Source organism: Haliotis rufescens, unplaced genomic scaffold, assembly GCF_023055435.1.
Source record: "Haliotis rufescens isolate VD_foot unplaced genomic scaffold, xgHalRufe1.0.p SCAF_4, whole genome shotgun sequence".
Lineage (NCBI taxonomy): Eukaryota > Metazoa > Mollusca > Gastropoda > Lepetellida > Haliotidae > Haliotis > Haliotis rufescens.
In genome coordinates this window covers 22,244,282-22,269,786 of record NW_025964112.1, presented here as the reverse complement: position 1 = coordinate 22,269,786, position 25,505 = coordinate 22,244,282, and the positions used below count along the sequence as shown (strand labels likewise).

At 39.5% G+C, this 25,505-nt stretch overlaps 1 protein-coding gene across 5 annotated transcripts in view; it reads right to left on the bottom strand.

Moving 5' to 3' along the window:
• Positions 1-25,022, bottom strand: part of LOC124132164 (chitinase-3-like protein 2) — a 44,119-nt gene extending 19,097 nt beyond the window's left edge. The window contains exons 1-3 of one of the 5 annotated variants that reach the window (XM_048381787.1): positions 24,363-25,022; positions 20,460-20,538; positions 17,708-17,841 (exon numbers count right to left, since the gene is read on the bottom strand). Coding sequence is in view for 2 of the 5 variants with exons in the window: in XM_048381785.1 (XP_048237742.1) it covers positions 1,115-1,255; positions 1,574-1,625 (193 nt within the window). In the remaining 3 variants the exon portion in view is untranslated. Of the gene's footprint in view, positions 1-363; positions 724-1,114; positions 1,256-1,573; positions 1,643-3,077; positions 3,184-17,707; positions 17,842-20,459; positions 20,539-24,362 lie in introns of those variants that run through there. The other 4 variants (XM_048381785.1, XM_048381789.1, XM_048381786.1 and 1 more) reach the window with 4 other exon arrangements.
• Between the last annotated feature and the right edge of the window lie 483 nt (positions 25,023-25,505).

Here is a 25,505-nt window from a genome sequence, read left to right as displayed (position 1 = left end):
AAATTCATGGCTAACTATGGTGAATGTAAACCGGTAACTCAATGACACCGATGTGACATGGGAACAAACATTTCAAATTAACATCCCAAATGGACAGCATACAGTAATATAATAATCATAAATCATCATTTACACATCACCGTGTGGCAGGAAGTTAACGATTTGAATGTGTGAAAGTTACTTACCGAGTCCGAAACTCGAGAAGTAAACTTGGGAAGCCTTCACGATTTTGCAGAACTCCGCCTAAAGTTTACATCTATATTCATCCTTGTCACATACGGTGTATTTACACATGGTCTGTACCGTCAACTATTGTTTGAGCTCTTACAATAGGAATATAAATATTGATGAGCATGCACTTACCTTGAGATCGCTGAATAGAAATGGTGCTATGCAAACACAAATTAACGTCAATATCAATTGTCACAAAGCAAAATCTCTCTTCAGATTCTGATCATGTGTGTTTAGACATGACCCATCCTATAACATCCGAAAAATAAGATTTGCCACTAAATTCCGTAAAGAGAGACGGAGCGAAGCTATAACCTTGGCCCAACCCTACGTCCGTAGTGGTATAAGAGACAGATCGCTGTATTTGTCACCACGGCACGCCACTTGGGATCCCGATTGACAATGTTTGAAGCAAGATAGACTATTTGAAGTTCGTCACTTCTAACCTCAACCGTTCGTGGCGTTTACGTGGTCCGTGTGATAGCGAGGCCCGTAAATCGGCAAATAGAGATCGAAACACGCCTGGGCCTTTCGAAAAACCTAGCTCTGTTGACATGACGCATTGCGCTCGAAAGTCTAAAGAATGTTTTTAATGATTTCAAGCCAGGATAAAGAAAATGTAAGTCTTATGTAAACGGCAAAAGCAGAATGGAAGTGTTAGGGGTTTAGACGATCAGTGGGAATGACATTGTCTTTCGTAATATGAGAAGAAAGGGGATTAGCTAGAAGGCCGTGTACTTGTGTTAACGCCCATTATATCAAGCTCCCGTATAGGGGCTAAATGCAACGACATTTATCTAATGGAACACCATCCATTGTCAAATGGCCAGCATCACCAAATTCCCATGCTGAATAAGCCAAAATGAGCTTTTTGCAAACATACCCAGCTTAACTCTGGACATTCCCAACTCAGCACACACTGTAACACGTTTGTCAGGTGCGTTTTTTTGTCGCCTCACACCTTTCTGCTTCTTTTTGTGAGAGGGGTTGATTTTTTCAGGATATTTGCTCCCTCCTATTGACTCTGTAAACATTGATGGGTATATGGGATAACATGCACATCGGTTGGTGCACAGCAGGGAAAAATTAAAACAAATTGCTTAATTTATTGTGATTGAACTATCAGTGTTCACAAACGCATATTGACAATGGTCACAAAAAGCAAGTGTTATCATATATACACCTCATTCATATATAGCAACAAGAGCAGTGTCTTTCATAATCATAGTTATAATAAGCCCACGTTTGTTGACGAAGTAATACGAATCGAAGAAAAAACGTCCTATATGACCCTTCCTATTTGTAACAAAAAGGTCTCTGAAAAAAAGCATTACAGAAATACCTCGTGAGCCGTTAGACAATGAAGATGTTCTTTCATACACATCCCGTAACATTCGCTTCAGAAGTCCTAATGAGGTCTCCAGCAAGTAACTATGCGAGGTACTCCTTTTATGTAGCCTTTGAAATAAGGAAATAGTTTTTTATGTAGGGGAAAAAAGAACCACCTGTCTAAAATCCTTTTTCTTGTTCCTGCATGTCCACGTGCCTTGTTTATCCCGAAGTGCTTAAATCACTACATAAATAGTATAATTGTTTATTGCTGACTGTGTACACGCAAACATGTCTACCATCATTGTGAAGGGATAATACTCTTCCTCAAGGTAAAACATGTTAACATGGTAAGCATAACTAGTTATCATAAGACAGTTGACTTTGTCTAAAACATGCTCAATAAAGTAATATGAAATAATGTCATCATTAGAACAAATGTACGGTCTTCACTGACCTCGAACTTCACCCAGAAGCAGAAGTTCTGTCAGTGTTGTTATAGACTAATTATATACAGTTTCATTTCACACTATGCTATGATGAATTTTTTCCGGTTAATTGGATACAAAACGGCTCATCACAACTGTAGTTGTTTTCAAATTTTACGTTTGGTTTAAAAATGTCATGATATTCATCGAAAAGTTATAATGGTATGTTTATGACTTTAGAATAGCGCTTGTTTGCTAACGTTGCGAGACATGTGTCACCGTTCACATAAACCATTCGTAAATGAATGATCTGTTCCTAGGGAGGTAGGGTAGCCTAATGGTTAAAGCGTCTGCTCGTCATGCAGAATAACCGTGTTGATTCCCCACATGGGGTTGAAGCCCATTGCTAGTGTTCGAGAGTGTTAAACAATATTCACCCACTGGGTCATGTTTCATTGAACGTATGGCTGTTAAATTGATAATTCAGGATACAAGAAATGAGCTGTGTAGGATATAGGCTTTATATATTTCCATAACAAGAACTTTGTTCTTATTTATTCTTCATACATCCACAGAAAAGTTTTCAAATATCTGAAAATCCGAAGCCATGTATTTGATACAATGTCGTAGGTATGCTATTACACAGGTTAACTAAAAAATGATTATGATGTTTATCAACACGTAACGATTTAAGCGAGTGTCTTAACATTTGTCATTTGGCTTGACATTCGATTAAGCATCTGTCATTACAGCACAAATTAAAAGCCGTACATACATGAGCACATGTAGGCGTTTTCTCGTTATATTAGACTCTACATTAATCTCTTCATTCGTTTTGTACTTTGTCATTTGGATATATTCACAACTATATTATAATTTCTGTATTAAGTCCTTAAGAGCTGACATTAACAGAATGCCTTACAGTGGTCCCCTGGTCATGGTCATGTATGTATACCTTTTCGATACCCCCATGGCTTAGATCGTCCCTCGTAATATCAATCACTCGGGTGTGTGGTTAAGATTCAATTATTTACAGACCGTAAAGCTTGAAAGTATCTGAGTGTGACGTTAATCAACAAATACACTTACCGTTAACGCATGTAATAGAGATCCTTTTCCTTCTGTGATCTCTGGACAAGTACGGACGCCTATATACCTCATATTTTTAACAGCCACTTCCGCCTCAATGTTTTAAGACGGAACTAAGTGTTAAAGTTGATGAATTCCAACTTGGGTTCTGAAACAATACATCCTGAAAGATCCCGAGGTGTGATCAGATTAAAGAGTGTGTGATTACATGCACTAAAACTTCCAACAGGAGTGTCCACACACGTAATTCATTTCTCAGAGTGGACTTAAGGTAAAACTTGTCAAATAATTGTCTGGAAATAAAGATGAATTAACAACTACGAAATATTCAACTTACCGCAGAAACGGTTGTGAAACACGGTGAAACATTAATGACGAAAACATTTATGGATTATTTTAATTATTACGTGAGTGTCATTTCTGACATATCTGAGGCTTGGTCGTCGCTTGTGTCTACTCAGGTGTTTTGACTTTTTCAGATTATTTGAGAGGGGACTATTGCCTGCATTTGGTGGAACATGAATATTGTATTCATTATACTTGCGTTTGCTTTCGCCGATTGTTCACAGCGTTCTTCTTACCAAGTATGCGGGTTCGGTTGTCAGGATAGCTTTCGACGTCACTTATGTCTCACAGCTGTTTGATTACGTGTATACCATAAGGTTTTAAATCTACAACATTTTCGACGCCTTGACAGATGTTTCATTGCAGGTGTGGTTATCGACGTGAAGGAAATTCGCTTACGCCGTCGGTTTCAAATATAATGTCCGGGAATTAAATACTGAATAACCCACGCAAAGCTGAAAACTGTTTATCTAAAAAGTTTATCTTCTAGCTGTAACGACTTTCACGTACCGGTAGAACAACACATAACCAGCATGCCCAACATTATGGTGTCAACATTATAAATTTGCAGTGAAAGGTTTCACGATTTTCTCACTTTCATTTTGTTTTTTACTTTTAATTGATCCCTGTGGTAACGCTGGAATATTCCTAACCGCGGTCTTAAACAACATTCACTCATTTTAGTTTTAATACTTATGTCAGCTCAGGGGGCTGGAGGAGTTTAACGTTAACGTCGCGTCCAAGATTATTACGCTTGAATGGCGACGTGCGACCCCCCCCCCCCCCCCCCCCCCCCCCCACCTTCCGTTCTCCGGGCGGACGGTCTACCACTAGACCACGGAGGGGGGCTTGTCACCTCGGGATAGCTCGAAATGATGCAGGTTTTGGACGTTTACCACTTAAGTGAAACCCATGATCATGGGTATGCTACTGACAAACCTAGGAACATAATCACTGAGAATCTGGGATTGGAATCACGCCCATAAGGTTCTGGTAGGTACAAGGGACCCAACTCAACACAACGCAAATACGACTAGAATGAAATAGTTTCTAGAAGGCTGGTTGTGCCAATAAAAGAGCGTTTCGCAGTCTTTTATGACACGACTTGTGTTATCTACTTGCCATGTGAAGATGGGATAGCTATCTACCAACAACCGCTTCCTGTCAGCTTCACTATTCTTGAAGTCAAGAACGGAGAGAGTCCTGAGCGCGGTCGTCATTTAAGACATGGCGCTATCATTACAAATATCGCCTATTGCTGTTGTCACATATTTGATCCACTGCATTGCATATTTTGAGTGTAAACCAAAAGGTGTGTGTTTGAATATAATTTACTGCCTATTCATTGATTTACTGATTTGGCCATTTAGTACTGTGCGAACAGATATCCGGGTTAACCTTCGCGTTTCAACCTCGAAAGAGAAAGTGGGGGCTCAATAACAAATATTTCATTGATAACTATGTGTTCATTCTATTTGAAAATCAACTCGAAACAATGCCAACACGGTAACAGTTTACCGTTTGGAGATATGAATATTGTTTATTACGGATCATCAGTGTTGGTGTACCGTCTTGTCACCATTGAAATACATCTGCTGATATTGCAGCCTTAAGGTCGTCATTTTTCTTCATCCATGATGCCAAAAGCATTCATATGTGATGCTGTCTGATCCTTTTCTTTCCACAAACACTTAAAGCACATTGTGTTCTTCTTTGGTTTGGATGTATTGTTTTCCACAGATCGACAGCCTGAAGAACCGACTAGCTAGAGGGCACTTCCATACAATGTACATCGCCGATAGTGCTGCATAAGCTCTTACTTTGTCGTAAAATAGTTGTGCATGTTGTTACGTTAACGTTTTAATGAATTAATTGTTATTTTTGTCAACTTTTTATGCGGGGACGACCATATGTATTCCTTCAATTTTAATATCAAATTACATCGATTTACAGGATGCCGATATATAGCAAGAGTACTGCTGAGCGCGGCGTTAAACAACACACACACAACGCACACACATACAACTGAATCACACACACCTTTGTGGTATGTACACTCAGTATCTCCGTGCAACCACTATTGGAGTAGGTGCAAGCATGTACCATTTCGGGTTTTTGTTCTTCCTCATTCACCCTAGTGATTGTACTCACACCGACTGGCCAGTATGGCTCGAGTTAATGAGAAGACTGACATCTTCACCTGCAGATCGATCACTTTCTGTTTATACCCCTCGCCAGGTCTTCTTCGGGGAACGCCCCCGGGGAACAAACGACTGCGATGAAGATGAATAAACGATCAAAATCTAGTTGGATAATGCTATACAGTATCATACATTTCCTTATTTATTCAAATAAATGGTAATGTGGTTGACAATGAGCTGTAATAATTTAACTTTGTAAATTAAATGAAATATTACAGGAATTAAACATACCTTTTAATATATATCTGTAGCTTCATCAGAATCATTTTCGCTTTTCATACACAATCAATAGCTGTCCAATGATCTGTTTACTGTCAATGATTCTTTTCAATAAATCAGATTTAAATAACTAAAGTAACCGTATTAGTGTGGCCTTGACTTTAAGATGGGCGAAGGTACTTTAGTGAAAGGCCAAGGCTAAATGGCGTATAATTACACCTTGCAATTCCCCGCATGTGTTTAACATCTGCTGGTCCATGTGTGCCAATGACGTTATGTTGGTACAGCCAGATTGTCCTCACTTGTTATGAATAAGGACCGCCTACGTGGTCTAGTGGAAAGAGTGTCTGCCGGAAAAGCAGAAGGTCGTTGGTTCGGTACCTTGACCGCGTCACATCAAAGGACGTTGAACGATGGTACTTGTTGTTACCCTGCCTGTTGCTCGGCTTTAATGGGATACATCAAGGAGAGGTAAACTAGCATACTGTGTGCGTGGCGTATCCATGTAAAAATGCGGCATGGTGTGTCAGTGGGCTAGGTATAAAATCGGCATTAGGCCCCACCAGTACAAACATGCACACACACACACACACACACACACACACACACACACACACACACACACACACACACACACACACACACACACACACACACACACACACACACACACACACACACACACACACACACACACACGTGCATGCACGACGCTGTAGAAGTGCAGTAATTATGAATGCAACGTTAAACCCCATTCATCTAGCCATCTTTTTTTTAATATTTCCAGTCAAATCACACTGCATGCAATATACACAAATGGCTTACACACCAATGTACCAAGTTCTATCTACTTAGAGAAGATATGTCTTGGACTAGTTTGTCCCGAGAATACATATATCCTTTATTCTTAAGTGAAAGAGATATAAGAATAAGTGAATAATTTTCCAAATACAATTATTGGAGAGATTCAGCATTTGTTTTGTCTCACATAATGTAGACTAGATTTATCATTGAATCTTTATGTAATCAGGACAACTATTCAATTCGGGTTTTTTGCCCATATTATAAATGAAAGTACCCGACATATGATTTGACGGTACCACAACCCGGGCCAGACGTTTATGAACAAATAAATACTTTCCACCGATATTTCTTGCATACATGTACACGATGTAAAATTGCTAGACTGACGAGGCAAGCCTGTCTAACGATGTTCACGTGAAATCCTAGTTATGTCAGCTGAGGAGCCGAATTCATACGTACAGAGTTGCGGGCCTTAGTGGTGACAGGCAGCTATGATCGTTAGTTCGAATCCCAGATTTCCCCTAACAATTTTTCATGGTCTGTTAACACCACATCCGAGCTTGTGGTAACGTAATGATTTCGGCTTTGTCAGTATCCGTGGACTTACGTAAAAGTACTTACAACATGCGTTCCAGTTGCGTGAGTAATTGCGTGTTTTAACGCAGCAATCTCATATGACATCGCTGCGGGTAAAACCGTTTTCAAAGTCTCCAGTTGTGTATTCCAGATAATGCATGTTGCATGTGTATCAGGTGGGAAACGTTCGGGTGCTGCTGGTCAAGGTCCAGTCAGATGGTACAGTAGTGGGAGCCGCTGAGGATGGTCGTATTATTAATAATTAACTTTCACTTTGTGTGATTTCATTTGAGTACGGACCCGTGAAGATTCCGGGATAGAATAGGTCTTCAGCAACCTATGCTTGCCGTAAAAGGCGACTTACGGGATCGGGTGGTCAGGCTCGCTGACTTGGTTGATGCATGTCATCGATCCCAATTGCGTGGATCGATGCTCATGATATTAATCACTGGATTGTCTGGTCCAGACTCGATTATTTACAGACCGCCGTCATATAGCTGGAATATTGCTGGGTGCGGCGTTAAACAACAAACCAACCAACAAATCATTGGAGTACGAACCGTCTTCGAGTGATGGCCGACCGTATGAACGTGGGAGCTGCGACATATGCTGTTGTTGTTTTTCATACGAAACCCATGGCTGAGGATATCTCTCAGGTGTCTTGTACGAAAACATAGTTACACTGGAGAGAACAGGTATACTGAAGGCTAACTCACTTGCACCAGATCCTATTTAGCAGACTCTGACGTTTGCATGCACATGCCAGAAAAAAATCTGTCTTTTGAAATTCAAAATTCAAATGTACTGGAGTTTAATTGTTTCCATGGACTTTCTGAAGATGTTTAATTTTTCAATTTCAAATTTCAAAGCATGCCGTCCCGGTAGCTCTAAATGGAGATAAACATCAACGTAACATTCATTCAGTAGCATTTCCAGGTAGCGGGTCCTCAATAACCCTTTTACGACCGCTTCTATTAGTGCCAGTCTCAGTTACTGAAATAGATAATTCGCACGTAAAATATTCATTTCATTACCATCCCAATCGCGCAATGAATGAATTGTTTGTTTATGTCGCTTTTAACAGTATACTAATGATGGAAACCACGAGCACGAGCGTGGTACTGTTAGGAGAAGAATCACAAATGACACACAGCGAATTCCGTATCTATGTATCTATGTCAGAATGAAGACAACAGTTTTCAGCTTTCAAACATAATTTAGACGAAATATCCAGGCAACAAACTGTTTCTGTAAGCAGATGCTAACAGTCAAATTGATGTTTACATCCACCGGGGCTTGTAACGAAGACATTAGCAGCTTCGGGATATATGGCCAGTACCAGTGTCATAGTACTAAATGAAAGGAAGGGATGTAATGAGGTGGACATACTAATTTAAAAAAAATAAATTTTCATTTGAAACTTTTATTCTCAAGATAGTGAAGTGGCGTGCACCAGAAGTCTGCGACTTTGGATACATCCTATGGCGATGTTTCGATCGGCCGCCCTGAGTTGAAAAAGTTGTAAATTGAATGACAAATTATTGGCTCATGCTTGCCTTTTTATAGCCACTACCACGAGTTACGAATGCCATAATTTGCACGTGCATTTTGCTTTACTGTTTTCTTTCATGACATTTTTGAATAATTGTGAAAACAATGCCGTTTAAGACATTGCAAATCGACAATGGCTGCGTATTGACAATATCCTCACTTTCAAATCTTCACTTTATTCAGTACTTGTAGGCCAAGGGCCTTTTTTGTACAGACGAAATACAATTAAGGTGCAAACAGTATATATTGTCGAATATGAGGCAACCAACATTTTCCAATAACATATATTCAATTTATATTCTTGATTTTTTGTGTAGTCAGGTTCATTGCACTACATACTACCTCTCTGCTTCGTTTTTTGAAGGCTGTACATGTAAAATCAAAACACATATGCGTGGTTCCCCATTATCTGGTACCGCCTGTAGTTGCAATCTTCTATCGATCCCCATTTCACTCATTTTCAACAGTCTTACAGTTACATACGTCGCCTGTCGAAGGTATCCGTGCTTCAAATAAAACAATCCAAATACTTACAGTTCCTTATAAAGTGATTCGTATGTCTTGTACTGTCTGGTGACTGATTTTCGATATGGGTATTTAAAGGTAAATAAATATGAAATATATACGTTAAAGGTAAGTGCACATGTAAACACTATATTTTGTCGTCAACTAAAGAAGATCTTCAACACGTTTACTGTATATTGTTTTAAAATGTCTCGGCTAATGAACACGTTCCTTATTTCAATATTGTTATAACTCCACACGGTACTGTACACAACATTTATCTATTTTACAGGTGTACGACGGCGACATGGGCAAGTATAACGGTAAACAAAAACTTTTGTCTGCTAAGGTCACACATTTTGACTACTGTTTCCTGAATAGAATATATATAAAACCACACTAACTTACCTCTTGCTGATATGTGTAACCCGGTCAATATCAAATATCCGTGTCCATTAAAACCCAGACATTGCAGGCGTACAGGTTATTTGGTTTTATGTATCGCCAGATGTTGTAATCAACCAAAACTCGTGTCGTAAACAACCATTGTTGTAGAATTATACAGTTTCGATTTTCCGACGAAACATACCATGTGGTATAGGTAAGCAATAGCGGTTACAATTATATGAATGGATCAGCAAAAATCAGTGATGACACCAGTTGTTCCACAAAACGGCTAACTCTTTGCCTCAGATAAATATACAATGTTATGCCGAAACCCTAAGCTATTAGAATTCTTGTTTGCTAGCTGGGACCTTGTCAGTATTCCATGTGAAAAATGTATGTACATATTAAATGCATTTACAGAAATTATTGCCATCTTGAACGGTTTCTGCACACGAAGTAGACATTTGGGATTCCATTTATGCACACGAAGTTGTTTCATTTATCAAAATATGCCTGTGTTTGTTTGAAGAAAACATGCACTTCATCGACATTTAGGAACCAAACATATACACACGCGCTAGAAAAGGTGCCATATATAACACATTCATTACCGCGTTGAAATAAAAGAAGAAGTTGTTATACAATTTCATAAATAAAAGCGACAAAATCCTTACCTTTCGTTATCATAAGAAATCTCTGCTAAGTCCATAGTTCATGAGCATTTGTCTGTGAAACACTATCAAATAGATTATTCCGAATTGAGATACTTCTGATGTAAAACTATCTGCTTTTAAAGTTTGTCAAGAGTGGACAAATAAATATGTAGTGATACGGACCGTCACATTTACACGGCGGATCTGAGCATAGGCACAAAACACTCTAAAGTGATTTGAGCCTAATACACTCAAGAGTGATCAAAGGTTAGGCCCAAATCACTGTAAGGTATACCAGCAGTCAGTCCAGGTATCATAAAACACTCAGCCACGTGTGTAGTGTAATGTAACACGTAACAAATGACAAGGATTTACAGAGTCTATAACATGTCGATTCATCTTTGAAGTGCTTATTCAAGACTTCACCAGGATATTGTGTTTTGGAGAAAATAAACTGAAAAAACTAACAAATCTATGTTTTGCAATCACGTGTGATCCATGTGTCCAAGATGGGGATCATCCTGGTTAATTTCTTCATTATTATCTGACATGTAGGGCTTCACAGTTCATCTTCCGAGACACATTCACATTCCACGATAACTGGAAAAGTAGGAATAAGTACGTTCGATGCTTGGTCAGTTTATACACAGATAAGCTAATATTTTAAACATAGATAAGTCTCAGTTGTTTGATAGGCATTACTTAGAAGTTGACGGATGACAAGGTAGACACAATTTTATGGATAACAACTTCTTTAATACTGTTAAAAGCGACGTTCCGGTATATATCCTTATACCGTTGTCAAGCAAGACTGCCTTGCTTTACAACGGTAGGCGATGGAATCTAACGGGTTCCAATGGTTGGTTCTCATGAGATGGTGGCGCGGTAGGCCGTTCAGTTTGACTAATATGGGATAAAACCACATCTGTTGGACAGACGTGCACGAATAAATCGAGGCATACTTCTGATACGTCGACCAGTCAGCTTGACTCATGTTGTTCCGCTCATCAGTGAAAGAAACAACGAGTTCATTGAGTTTGGTGGGTGGATTTTGACGTCGACGTACACGCCTGCCAATGACGTTGAAAACGTGTTCAATGGGGGAACAGTCAGGAATGAGTGTTGGCCATGGCATGAAATGGATGTTTTACTGTTGGATGAATTGGATCACATTCCTTGCACGATGAGCAGTTTGAAACGTTGCCCAACACATTCTGCAAATGGCACCACGAGTGGTGCAATGGTCTTGTCCCGATAGTATTGACCTATGACTCTGCCATAGACAATATGGAGTACAGATCGGCCAGTCATGGTTACACCAACCCACACCATTATGTACCCATCACCGAAACAATCATGCTGTACGATGTCAACGACTATAAAACGCTCATTAGAACTCCACACGCGATACCTTCCGTCGTGGAAGTCGAGAGTAAACCTCGAACCGTCAGAAAACATGACATTAACCCAACGTCGATTATCCCAGTGCTGACGTTCCCTACTACAATGGCGCCTCTGATTCAAGTTGTGGGTGACCCGTGGACGTCGTGCATGCAAATGCCATCTGTGCAGACGATTTCGCACCGTCTGGTATGTTCTTTTACACCAAATGCCTGTTGTAACCGGTCCCTTAACTGAGTGGCAGTTTGCAACCGATTACTTAATGCCATCGTTCTGACTAATCTGTCCTGGGCTGGAGTTGTTGCCCTTGGGCGTCCAGAGCGGCGTCGATCATCGTCGTTATGTGTTTGTTGGTTTGGGCGAACCACAATCTGCTGATGATAGATTGAGAAACATGCAGCCCCTGGGCAACAATATTCTGACGTATGAGTGAGTGAGTGAGTGAGTTGGGTTTAACGCCGCTTTTAACAGTATTCCACTTATATCACGGCGTGTCAGCTTAATGTGGGAGGAAAGCCCGAAGTGATGCAGGTCACAAATGTTTACCACTTCTGTAAAACCCACGAGCACGGGTATGGTGCGGACTAACATAATCGGGGCGAACCGGGATTCGAACCCACATTCATTTGTTTCTGGCGTACCCAAGGGACTCAACTCTGCACAGCGAATCGCGGCGCCTTATACGACTGGGCCACCCGTGCCCCCCACACATATGAAAACACAGTTTGAAACAATAATTGTCTTATATAAGAAACCCAGTTAGTTTGACCAATTTCGTCAAATGCTTTTAACATAGGGTAACAGGCATACGGATATCTTGTTTCATGTAATCTAAGTCGTCGACATCAGTACTTAATACAACGACTGTAACAGTGTTCACATAATGATGTTCTTCACGGCTCTCCTAGAATTGCATTTGTTGATGTTCTTTTACCAACGGAAAGAACACTTTTAAAGAAATTACTTTGAACCTTTTCAATGCTTTTTCTGTGGGCACATCCACAAATATTTGAGCCATATAAAAGAACAGGAGCAATCTTTGAATCCAATATTATGATGACATCATAGCCTTTGAAAATAAATATAATAAATCGTTTGTCAGCCGACTTTAACTGATGGAGCAGATGGTACATATCAATACAAAAACATAGCACGCTTTGGCTTCACGTGTTTATATAACAGGAGATAGCCTTAGTCACGTTTCACACTGCACATGTGTAAATCACACCTATAGTCCACGTGTATATGACAAACCCATAATATCAGCACAGATACAATGTATTGCTGTCACACTGTACTACACAATACACACGTGCGGTGCACGAGATAACCTGACAACGAAGCCTCATCTGCTTTATGATCCTGATTTTTAAAAGTCGTATGTTTGGTGAACGTATTTTGAAATATATATTGCGAAAATTAGAATAATTATGGCAAAATTAATATAAAATATTTTGAATGGAATGATCCTCAATTACCGCTCAGAGTCCAGAGCTTTCCTGACATAATACTTTTGACTTTTTAACAAGTAGTCTAATGTTATGATAAGTTTAATATTCAGGTGTTGGCAGGGGGCCTTAGTAACTATGTTTAAGACGATGGGGAGTTGTTTATCGTACAATAAAACACTGCAGGAAGAATTAACCACGATGGGCGCACGGGTGGTTAATTCTCTCTTCAGAGTTTTATTGTCGGATAAACAACGAGCACGAGTCGTTTATTTCTTAAATGAGATGTCATTATTCACAGCCTCTTTAAGGATATTTATCCGTAAACATATTTACCAGTATTTAAACAATGAAAACCATCCGATCTCGTCAATTTCGGAAAGTCCATTTTATGAGTTGGTATTTTTTTAATATTCTAACAAACATCAAAACAATTGATTGCCATCATCTGTACCTTTCATCCATTGTATACAATGCCATATCTCGCCGACATTTGGATGCGATCGTTCAGCGGTTGCGATTATCTGCGTTGCCCAGTTGCATCTGATGAGCTCGTCACGCCGAAGACCCGGGTTCGATTCCCGACATGGGTACAATGTGTGAAGCCCATTTCTGGTGTCCCCCGCCGTGATATTGCTGGAATATTGCTAAAAGCGGCGTAAAACCATACTCACTCACTCATTACATCTGAGGTGAACAACTCACTATCCTCTAAAAATAGCGTTGTCCAATTTCCGACGTAGATGTAAGCTCTAATCTCCATTAATGTAGTCATGATAAAACAATGTTTTATCGTGAAATATAACGCGTCTCGCTCTTCAATGTTCTTGCGATTTACCGCGTAGCTATCTTATAGATGTTCATAGCACAGTATGAGCATTGTTGAATGTCACAACTCTCCAGTGGAATAACAGTGTCTGACGTGGTGGAGTGAATAATGGAATAACTCACTATGTATGAAAACATTGCCTAGGTATTTTATGAGTGAGTACCTTAATGACGTTTGTAGATCATCTGAGAACAGGAGGTTGTTTTATTAAGTGGTACATTGTTTGTTTAATTAGTAAAGTTGAATAAAGCGAGCATCTGGATACGAGATGTGTCAGATCTTACAAAAAATGCTTATTTGTAGCCCGTTGGATGTTTGTAAAGAGAAAAACCCAAGGAAATCTGGCTGTTTTTTCCCATGACTGATCATGGACACTAAAATGATTTACCATAAACGGGACTCATGAACAAATCAGGATGTTTCTAATACTCCAGCATTATAACCTCTGTTTATGATCACAAGAGTGAACTGATCAAGGCCTACTGACAAACGTTCTCCAAATATAAATGAAAGCATTTTGAGAGCAGCTTTTAAATAGTCGATCATTTGCATAAACAGCAAGTAGATCCGAAGGATGGTGTTACACCACGTAACTGCAATCGTATCTGAGAACGTTCACTATTGAACTGAGAACGATGGCGCGATAAGCGATGGCCTGAAAATGTCAAATGAACCTAGTCAGATCTTCCGTACAAACGTGCACTTCCTCCAGCTCGTACCCACACCTGGTCCCCCTTGGCCAGTTGGAGGGTAGCAGAGTTCCCAGCAGCGCCATATTCACTACCACCGGAACGGCCCCAAACACTCACCATAAGGTGGTTGTTTTGAGTAAGTTCCAGCCATGCTTGTTCACCTTGCTGAGATAGAGCATGTACTTGGAAGCTGTAGATCCGATTCTGCGGACAAATGAAAACCCCTGTGTCTCTGTTATGTGCGTTGCCAACGTTAAGGAAGACGTTGTTTTTCCGAAGGACTTGGCCACGGGAAACAAACTATGTTTCACTTTACTGCCGAATCATACCATGACATTGACGACTCGATTATAATTGTGTACAATGTACCGTGATATGACGGGGATGATACATTCACAATAATATCCCCCAAACCACTTGATGTGCTTTGACACTACGAATCAACACACCTCTGGACCCGTGAAGATCTGGGGTAGAATAGGTCTTAAGCAACCCATGCTTACCGTAAAAGGCGACTATGCTTGTCGTAAAATGCGACTAACGGGATCGGGTGGTCAGGCTCGCTGACTTGGTTGATGCATCGAAAGTTACTCGATGTTTCAATAACAACAGTCTGTGAAAAATCATATCCTTTTTAAACAGGCAAAAGGCATTTTTCTAGCATTTCCGAAAGTACCTTAACGCTTATTCAGCACTCGAAGAATACTTCTACATGTTTGTATTTTTTAATATATAATTTGAGTTAAAACATTTAAATATTGAACAAAATAGTATAATAAACAACTGCTGATAAGTGTCTTAGACATTTTATCTTTGAGAATCAACAAATTTGGATTTTTTGGCACAAAACATTTCAAACATGATAAGGGTCATGCAGCTGCAAATTCATAACCAATCCCAGTCTTCATTGAACCAATATATTTTTACACAAAAATATAATTACCCAGGCATAATTACCAGATATTCTTTTTCATTTAAAACGTTGAGTCTGATTAAAAACATACACCTTGCGACAATGTAATCTTTGGTAGCAGGTACTTTCTTTTTTTTCAACAGTCTGAAGCCTATTTATATTTTTCGATAAAATCCCCACCCCAACCCCTTCTGAATATCACAAGATCGGTCCCTTAGAAACAAGGCACAACATAACTACAAAATGCTTTGTTTTGTGAACTATACCTGGCTGATTGTTTCTGAGAAATCGGAAACATACACACATGCTGAATTCAGCATACGAGTAATTTTTGATTGTGGGTTTTGCATTGTGTTGATAGACGTAATGTATTTCTTCATGTGTATGTGAGTGAATCAAAATGTAACGTCGCATCTCGGCATTGTGTCAGCCAAATACCGTCGTTTCTTCCTGTAAAATGTTTTTAATCGTGCTACGTAAATATTTGTTATTTTTTCTGATATATGCAAACAAGGCAGAATTGTAATCTTAAACATGAAAAAAGTTTAAGGGTCCATATGTGTTAAGATAAGAATATTGCATTTATGTCGATGTGTATTTCTTGGTGTCATCTGTGACGGAAAATGAATGTTGTTTTCAGTGCGGTTTTGAAACCACGGCTCAATACGTATCCCACTGATAAACAGTCGTGGTTTCAATACTAGTATTCAGCTTTAAAGCGAGGGCTGGTCAAAACGAAGACCTAGATCGCTTCCTCACACGAGAACCGGTCCTGCTATCCCCAACCCTCATTCTAACGGTAACGAGAGTAGAATTATGTAAATATTCACAGTACTATGTACTATTCAACACGTCATAATATCTATAAGTAGCCTCGGAGAATCAGCTGGGGATCGGGTACCACCTTCAGAGAAACCAAACAAAGTGTCTATGGCCAGCTCCTTTATTGGGGATATCTTGACAGTCATTAATTACCATTTAAATAGGAAATCTCACTTAGGTTTACATATAAAGAACAAAGTCATATAGTACATTTATAGCTTCCATAAAAGAAACAGTTATCACAATAGATTGAGGTATTAAACAATACTTATGTATACTGAGTGTAAGTTTCATGATATATAACTGTATCATGAACCACGTGATAAGACAACATATTACAACATTACAGTAAGTCTGAAGATACCTATGAACAAAACTTACATAATCTTATGCGACACTTAAGTTTATCCTAATTATGGATACGCCTTGTAAAATGACACTGCCATGACATATATCTTAATTACGTATAAACCTCGTTGAACCCAATGTCGTTATCTAATGTACGCAGATTTCAGTATAAATAACAACATGCGTTGGCTGTAACTTCTAAGCATATATCATTCATTTTTGGCGCTTATTTTGAGAGCCCTGGACCAGAAGACCATATCTAAAATATATCGAAACTACCGAAGCATACAAACTATATCAGCTAGCATCCACTTGTACTTGTAACGGGCCCATTAACAATATGTCCATTCACGTTACTGAATGGTGTAATACATGGATATATGTACATTGTAGGCATTGCTCGTAATGTAGACATATTTGCTGAAGCTGTGTTACAAATGCATTGTGCTCAGACCTATGAAAGTACAAGAGAGTTACATAACTTCGTTGTACATCGCTAACAGATTAACTAAATTATTACATGAATATAAATATTACTTTTAGCCCTGGCTTTGTTGTGCTATTAGCATAAATTATCCAGGAAGGGTAACAACAAGTACCATCTTTTAACCGATCATTTACATAAACAACAAGTAAATGCAAGGGATGGTGTAATGCTATTTCATTGCACCCATATGTCCTGCATTCGTATCGCACAACATTCACTGCTGATCCGAGAACGATGGCGCAATGAGGTAGCCTGAAAATGTCACATAAACCTCTGTAGGTCTTCCGAACAAATGTGCGCTTCTTCCTGATCTTACCCACACCTGGTCCCCCTTGGCCAGTTGGAGGATAGCAGAGTTCCCAGCAGCGTCATATTCACTACCACCGGAACGGCCCCAAACACTCACCATAAGGTGGTTGTTATGAGTTAGTTCCAGCCATGCTAGTTTACCTTGCTGAGATAGAGCATGGACTTGGAAGCTGTAGATCCCATTCTGCGGACAAATGAAAACCCCCGTGTCTCTGTTATATGCGTCAGACCAGTTGAAAATGCAATCTGATATGCAGGTTGTTTACCTCTCGCATCTGAAACAAAATAGGTTTTGCTTTACCAACGATTGATACCATGACCGCTTGGTACATTGCATTCAATATCAACCACCGCTTCGTATACTCCATTATATTTGTGTACAATGTACCGTGGGATATGACTGGGATGATACATTCATTCTGATTTGTTTTCTTGCATAACGTATGTTTCCTGATAATCGTATTGCCCAAACCACTTGATGTGCAGATATTTCAACATGTTTGAAATGAATTGTTTGCAATATTTGATGATAATGTATAACATATTGAAACTGAGAAGCACAGGACACTATACCTCTCAGTTGATTTTATCATATGTTATATTTTCAATTGAAAATATCTCAATATGTCACCAGCGGTGTTATATCTGAAGAATGAACCGTACTGAAGCTTTGTCAGCACTCGAAGAATACTGTTACAGCGTTGCATTTTACAAATATAATTTGATTTAAAACTTTTAAAAATTAAAACAAAACCGTAAAATAAACAACTGCAGATAGGAATCAAAGGCATATTATCTATAAATCAATAATTAATCAATTTCGATGTTCAGCATATATTTACAACATTCAAACACGGTAAGGGTCATGCGGTAATGGCTGCACGCAATTACAATGACAAGCTGTTGCAGAAATGATTGATGGTTAAATAGACATAATCAAAATTAATAACAATTTTCAATTTCATGAAAAACAAACTCTATACTTTCGTTTGCCCCTCAGTTTATCAAATTCAGTTATGTTAAAGGTTTTTCTGTGTCAAAGAATACACGTACATTGCAGCATTAAAGCAGACGTTTGCATATATATATTTATTTAATAACTTAATATACTTGTAAATAGTATTTAGGGTTACATCAGGGCGTGATTTTGCCAGTGTTAGAATGCACAAACTAAAAAAAGGCAACAAAATTGAAATTCTGTCCTTTGTCAGCTGCCATCCAAAGTCCTACATGAAAAGCATATCGTTTGTCTCACCGACAAAACCTCATATGACTTAATTTTAAGATGTAAAAACCACTTCATTAATTTTTTGATCATAGAATTTGGTATAAGCGCCATATCAAAAGGTCAACACATCAGGCCAGTGTGTTAGCTGAGGAAATTATCTGCCAAAATCACGCATCCGTACTATCAATTGTTGGCTTGACTCTGAACCCTGAAGACACGCCCTTTCCTATCTTGTAGGGATTCAAAGCTTCGTTCAATTCTGTCAAAACCTTTAATTTTTCAACTTTGTAAACCACTATCTCACAATACAAAATTAAACGAAAACTTTATTCCTTGATGCATGGGGCATTTGTCACTAAACGTGATGACCATATATATAGTTACATCTCTTTCTTCAGAGGTTCCGGCAAATTTGTTCGAGTTGAAAAAAACATCTGAAGTTTATTGAGAAAATAATATGTGGAATGCAGGACTTCCACACAGTTAACGTCAGCGGGAGTTTTGGCAAGGCGTAGGCATCCTCACAGTATCAAGTTGTGCTTCCCTACCTTGTGGATCTGTTTCTTTACGAACAAATTAAATGAATTTCTGCTCGGATTGGCAAAAACACCGAAATTCTAATGTCAAGATCTAAAAGATCTGTCCACATACTCAAATGCATTCGTTATTACAATGCAGTGTTTAGTTATTGTTTGAGCAGTTACAGCAGGCATTATAGATAGAGAGATCATCTTTATGTCCTCCTGAGGATGAAGATGGACTGATGATGGATATTACAGTATTTACAAATGGATATATAACACGGGATATATTGTATGTGCAGACAGTTTCAAATCATTGTTATATAAGGTTACTGAAGACGTTTGTTTCCACATGTTCACATACAAGGAGCATTATATCAGTCCATAAGTTGTATTCAATAGTCATAGTTGTATTCAAAGTGTAGTATTCCCTCTGTGTATATTCTCCAAATAAGATAGGAGAACTTAATACATACATGTTATAATCGGCCTTCAGAAGAAAGTTCAGCTGTGATAAGTTACTGCCAGAGATACCCACCTAACTCAGCCGAAACACTGCACGCGGACAATGCAATTCTACTGTGCCCCTGAGTTTGGCACTTTAGTGAAAGGTTGTCAAATCTCTGGCTCTGAGCCATTAGTACTTTTAATGTTCATTATTCACAGTGACACGTAAGCTCTCTACTCTTGCTTGAATGCAGTATGTGCAATTATATTGGGAATGGGTCGTTCACAACGTGATGAACACCTAATGGCATGCTTCAAGCTGGTAGAACTCAGCGAGAGGTGGCCCATATGTTCAAGTTGTCTCAATCTGTGATTTGCATACATTGTAACAGGTTTCTGCAGATACAAAATGACTTGGTTTCAAGATCAACGCAGTTACAAACCGTGACCACTGCCTAGTTATTTGCAAAAAACACATTGCAAGTGAAATACACATATATGATGTCTTATTCATATTTTAAAACTATTTCTTGATTCTTTATTCATTATGTCTGGTTATTTTTTTATAACGATAATGTCCTTAGAATAATTGCTGGAGTATATATGACAGATTGTGAATACAGATAAAAACAAATATTCATTTATTCATCTAACTCTAGACAGTGTTCAATCTTTTCAATAGATTTTGAAATCCTACCTGTTCTGTTCTGTTTGGTTCTGTTCAAGGCTCGGATGGCTTTAACATGCAGCGCATCACGTTCCTCAAGTTCCTGTATCTGTAATAATGAAAGTTTCGTTTAGTCTGGTGGATCAACTTATCGACAAACACACAAACGTGAGAAAACAAGTACAAAGAATGCTTATGACGAATGTTAGATGCGACTCTAACAGTTTACCATAGGCGGCAAAGATTGGGATGTGACTCTAACAACTAACCATAGGCGGCAAAGATTGGGATGTGACTCTAACAGGGCTTTCATGGTAAACTGCGGCATGGTATCTCAGTGAGCTAGCCCTATAAAAATCGGCATTAATCCGGTCCAGTACCAGCACCCACACACACGTGCATACACATCGCTATATAAGTGCAATAATCTTGGACGCGACGTTAAACCACGTTTCACCTCACCTCCTCTCACCTCACCTACTTACTCATCACGCCTCTCCTTCTCTTCCTACCCCATCACCTCACATCCATACACGAACGCACGCACGCAATATATATATATTTATATACACACACACATCAAACCAGGTCCTAACAACACCTGATGGTGTTAACTGAGTGGCAACGTCTTTATGGAACTATTAGTAAAATTATTCTTTGTGGGATATTTGTGAAAGGCATTCTTCCACTCTACACGATGGACATTTTTCGGTACCCGGAACAGCAAGGTTGTTTTTGATGACCTGATATCCGGAGCTAAACATAATAAATACAATATATATCAACTGTTTACACAGAAAAGTAATTCATTTTCAACTATTGCAAAATCTGTTTACGAGAGGTAAAGAGTTATTGCCCTGACCCTATTCAATTCTCCAATCTGTACAACAGGTGCACAAAATTGCCAGGTGCGTGTTCCCCAAAACTCAATGTCAATGTATAAAGAACACCCTCATGGAAATCTAACTGTAGACCTGTGGCCTTACAGTAGTGAAAAAGAACGACTACAGCCGAATATGTTAACAATGACTGAACGAAAAGCAGACTAACCCGTTAATACAACCTGATTAGATCCTAGTCCTACGTAGGAGATACTAAGTCCTACGTAGAAGATAATAAGTCCTACGTAGGAGATACTTAGACAAAATAGAATTTCACCGTGGCCCTACTACGATTCCGTAATTATTGTGCACAATCTTACAGCAAGTGAGTTGCGAAAACATGTCACGACTGACCGAAGAACAACGCAACAACGCCATCGGCCGAGTGCGAACAGGAGAATCAAATTCAGCTGTAGCATTGTTTTTCCACTTAACACAAAGCACCATTACAAGACTGCCCGTTTCGCTCGACCGGTCGACCACGCATCACTACTAAAGCACACGACAGTTTCATACGGCTTCATCACTCACGTGAAAGAACCACAACGGCCACGTCTACTACTGCGTCAATACCAGGATTGCGTAGGACCAGACAGTGAGGAACCGTTTACGCACTGAAGATATTCGCGCTAGACGACCAGTTCGAGGTGTCATTTTGACGGACCTGCAGAGTCGGCTGTGACGCCAATGGTGTCAATGTCATAGAGTATGGCCACAACTGCGATGGAGACAAGTTTGGTTCAGTGACGAGCAATATTTTATGCTTCGCAATGCATATGTTTGACGTCGTGTTTTCAGGTGTCATTGGGAACTTTATGCACGAAACTGCATCCAGGAAGTGGATAGATTTGTTGGAGGTAGTGTGATGTTGGCAGCCATCTCCTACAATGGTAGAACAGACTTGGTGCAAGGTCTGGGGAATTTAACGTAACAACGTTACACGGATGAGATTTTTCGGCCACACGTCCTTCCCATTATGCAACAAGCGAACGTCAGTTTCCAACAAGACAACGCCCGACCTCACACGGCAAGACTGTAAACAACCTTATTTTCGAAGATGAAGCCTCTTGGTGCATCAACACAGCAGTTATTTTACAGCAAACAGACGTGCCATTAGAAGTGTGTGACTTGTATACCTAGGAGAAGAGAGTCTACCAAAGAATAAGGCTTTTTGCTTTGTCATGTAGGATTCAGCTGGCAACCACCCTAAAAGGGCGTTACGCATATGTCAGTTCTTGTTGTTATTGAAAGATCCTTGACCACCTTCACACAAAGCCTCTGAGCCCTCCCAAGAGCTAAACTTTCACCTCGAGAGAACAATGCTTTGGGAAGACATGTTGATTTTAGAATTTCAGTTGATTATTTATATTACATATTAATCACTCTTGAAGTGTTTGTGTTGCAGAGTATACATTATTTGGCAGGTTTTCCCCCCACCATAACATAACATAACATAACATGACCATAATCTCTTGAAAAATCATCACCATCTGCAAAGGCTCCAGAATCTGTAAAATGTCAAGGCTCTTTACTCAAGGACTGAGGCAAAATAATTTCAAGTGGACGTCCGCCCGAAGAGTGGAAGGTCCGAGGTCAGATCCCCGGCCGCGTCATACCAAAAGACTTTAAAATATGTACTTGTTGTTACCCTGCCTGGCGTTCGGCATTGATAGGCTAAAACAAGGACATGACGGCTCGGAGCATACTGTGTCTGAGTGGGGTGTTCATGGTAAACTGCGGCATGGTATTTCAGTGGACTACCACTATACAATCAGCATTAGTCTGGACTTGTACAAGCAGCCACACACAGACACAGACACACAGACACAGATACAGACACACAGACACACACACACACGCACACAGACATACACATACAAACGCGTGCATGCACGTCGCTTACAATACTCTACGGACGCGACCTTAACCCTATTTCACCTCATCTCACTATTAAACTATATAAGGTTCCAAGAACATGCCACTCTCATCTCACAGAAGCGGTTGTGTGAAGATCATGTTTTCCATTCTGGATATCCATTCTAGGCAAATTTCTAAAGCTTGACCATTGTTGCTGCTAGGTGAAATTTCTTCACTGACGTTTTTTGCTACTACCACTGCTACCATAAGGGTAACGCTATTTCTCCTTCGTCGGGCCGTTAATGGAAGTCCTCGGGCTTCTGCAAATGATAATGCCCTGAAAAATAGCTTTACCGTTATTATAGCTAAAATGGATGGAATTTGTTATCAAATAAGGAAACAACAATATCGGTTTTGAAACATTTACTGCAATCAACACGAATGTCACTGACCCACGTTTACAGATAAGGAAACGTCATGGAACAAATCAGATGGCGTAAACTGTTAAGGTGACGTCACTATCCCTACCATATGACGTCACCTAACAACGCGCGTGATAATGGCCCGTTGTCAAGCAATATAAGGGCATTATCAAGTTACAGTGGCCCGCCGATTTCTGATAAAATGCGGGCGGTTTAATGATAATTCTATCCATTTTAGCTATAATGTATTTTATACTGCCATTATAATTGTACTCGCATCCCCTTTTGTACTGCCACTCTATTGTGTACTGTCATTGCCATAACTTTGCAGTACCTTGTACTGATTTGTTAACATAGTTAATTTTATAATACAATTGTTAATTGTATAACATTTGTTTGTTATTTGCAGGTTTCACACTGAATTAGTTGCTTCTAGATTTCTGACTTAAGTTATTGCTACAATATGGGAGTCGTAACACTATGTGTTGTTTTACCTTCATCAAGGTTCTAACACACATTCATACATAATTTACTATTCAGTGGTTGCGTCCTCTTTCTATTAGCATAACACGAGGCTCATGAATATTCATAAGACACGTTATAGAAGGTGCCTTGCTTATCAAACATACTCTTCTAATATCTTCTCTCATCACACACCTTGTATTCAGCATCATCATGTCCTCGGGACTTATTTGCTTTTTGAATCGTGAATGCAGATCGTGAATGGTCTGAATTAGATGAATGTTTAAACTCTGAATATATGTAATAATTACCTTTTGCTGCATTTCCCGCAAGCCCTCCCTGTATGATTGTTCAGCAGAGACGCTCTGTTCAGCGGCCCTCACATAACTTGAATTCAATGTCATTAAAACCTCCTTAAGAGCAGTGTTCATCATCTTTGCATCACGCAATTCAGCGACCGTCTCATTCAGCTGCAGCTGTAAACTATGGGTGTAGTCGGTCAGCACGCCATGAAATTTTCCAACACTCTCTTTGTAAGTGTCTCGTTCCTATTCAACTTGCTCAAAGTGTCGTGTTACTGCCTGAAGTTTTGACTTCGTGTTGTGTACATTGGCTTTCAGGCTGGTAACTACATCTCGAACATGTCCCCTGAATATATACCCAATATCGTCTTCTCTCAGGATGTCAGCAATTGCTTGTTTCACTAGATGCATTATGGAGGCAAAAAATGAACGTGTTATTCTGTTCATCTCTCAGTGATAACTCCAACATGTTAAACTTGTTAATCATTTTAGCCTCAATATTAACAGCCGTACCTCTCCATGCTAGCATCTCTCCTTCAAACAGATTTAGTTGTTCAGTGAAAGCGGTCAAGTTGGTATCAGCGTGTACGTCTCTGACATCACACAACACAAGACTGATGAGTATTACGTTTGATATCCACATTGTGTAAGGCGTGTGTGTGGCTCGCAGTTCGGAAGAAAACTGATGCTGGTTACACAACATCGACCTTGACCCGCAGGAAGTGTTTTGCAGAATGCCAGTTCGGTGAAACAGATGATCTTACAGTATCAATGTTACAACATTCAAGGCCTCAGTAAAGCTTTCAAAACATTTTATGGTAGACATGTGGAGCACATTTCCAAATGTGACGCACCGGTGACAAAAATGATGTCCGATGCAATTCCCTATTTTGACTTGTCCCATATGTTCCAGTGTTCTTTCAGGTGAACACTTGACTTGCCTTTGCAAGTGTTTTGACGGGTGCCACCGGTGGGCAGGATATGATCACCGTTTCGCGAACACCTGGTATCATCACTATTGGATAGTGATTCAAACAAATACTTATGGTATAGTCGGAATCGTCTAATCGACTCTGCTTTCTGCAGAGATTTCTGATGGACATAGAAAGGGTTTTGTGGCTTTATTTTCATGTGACATCATATCATCAAACA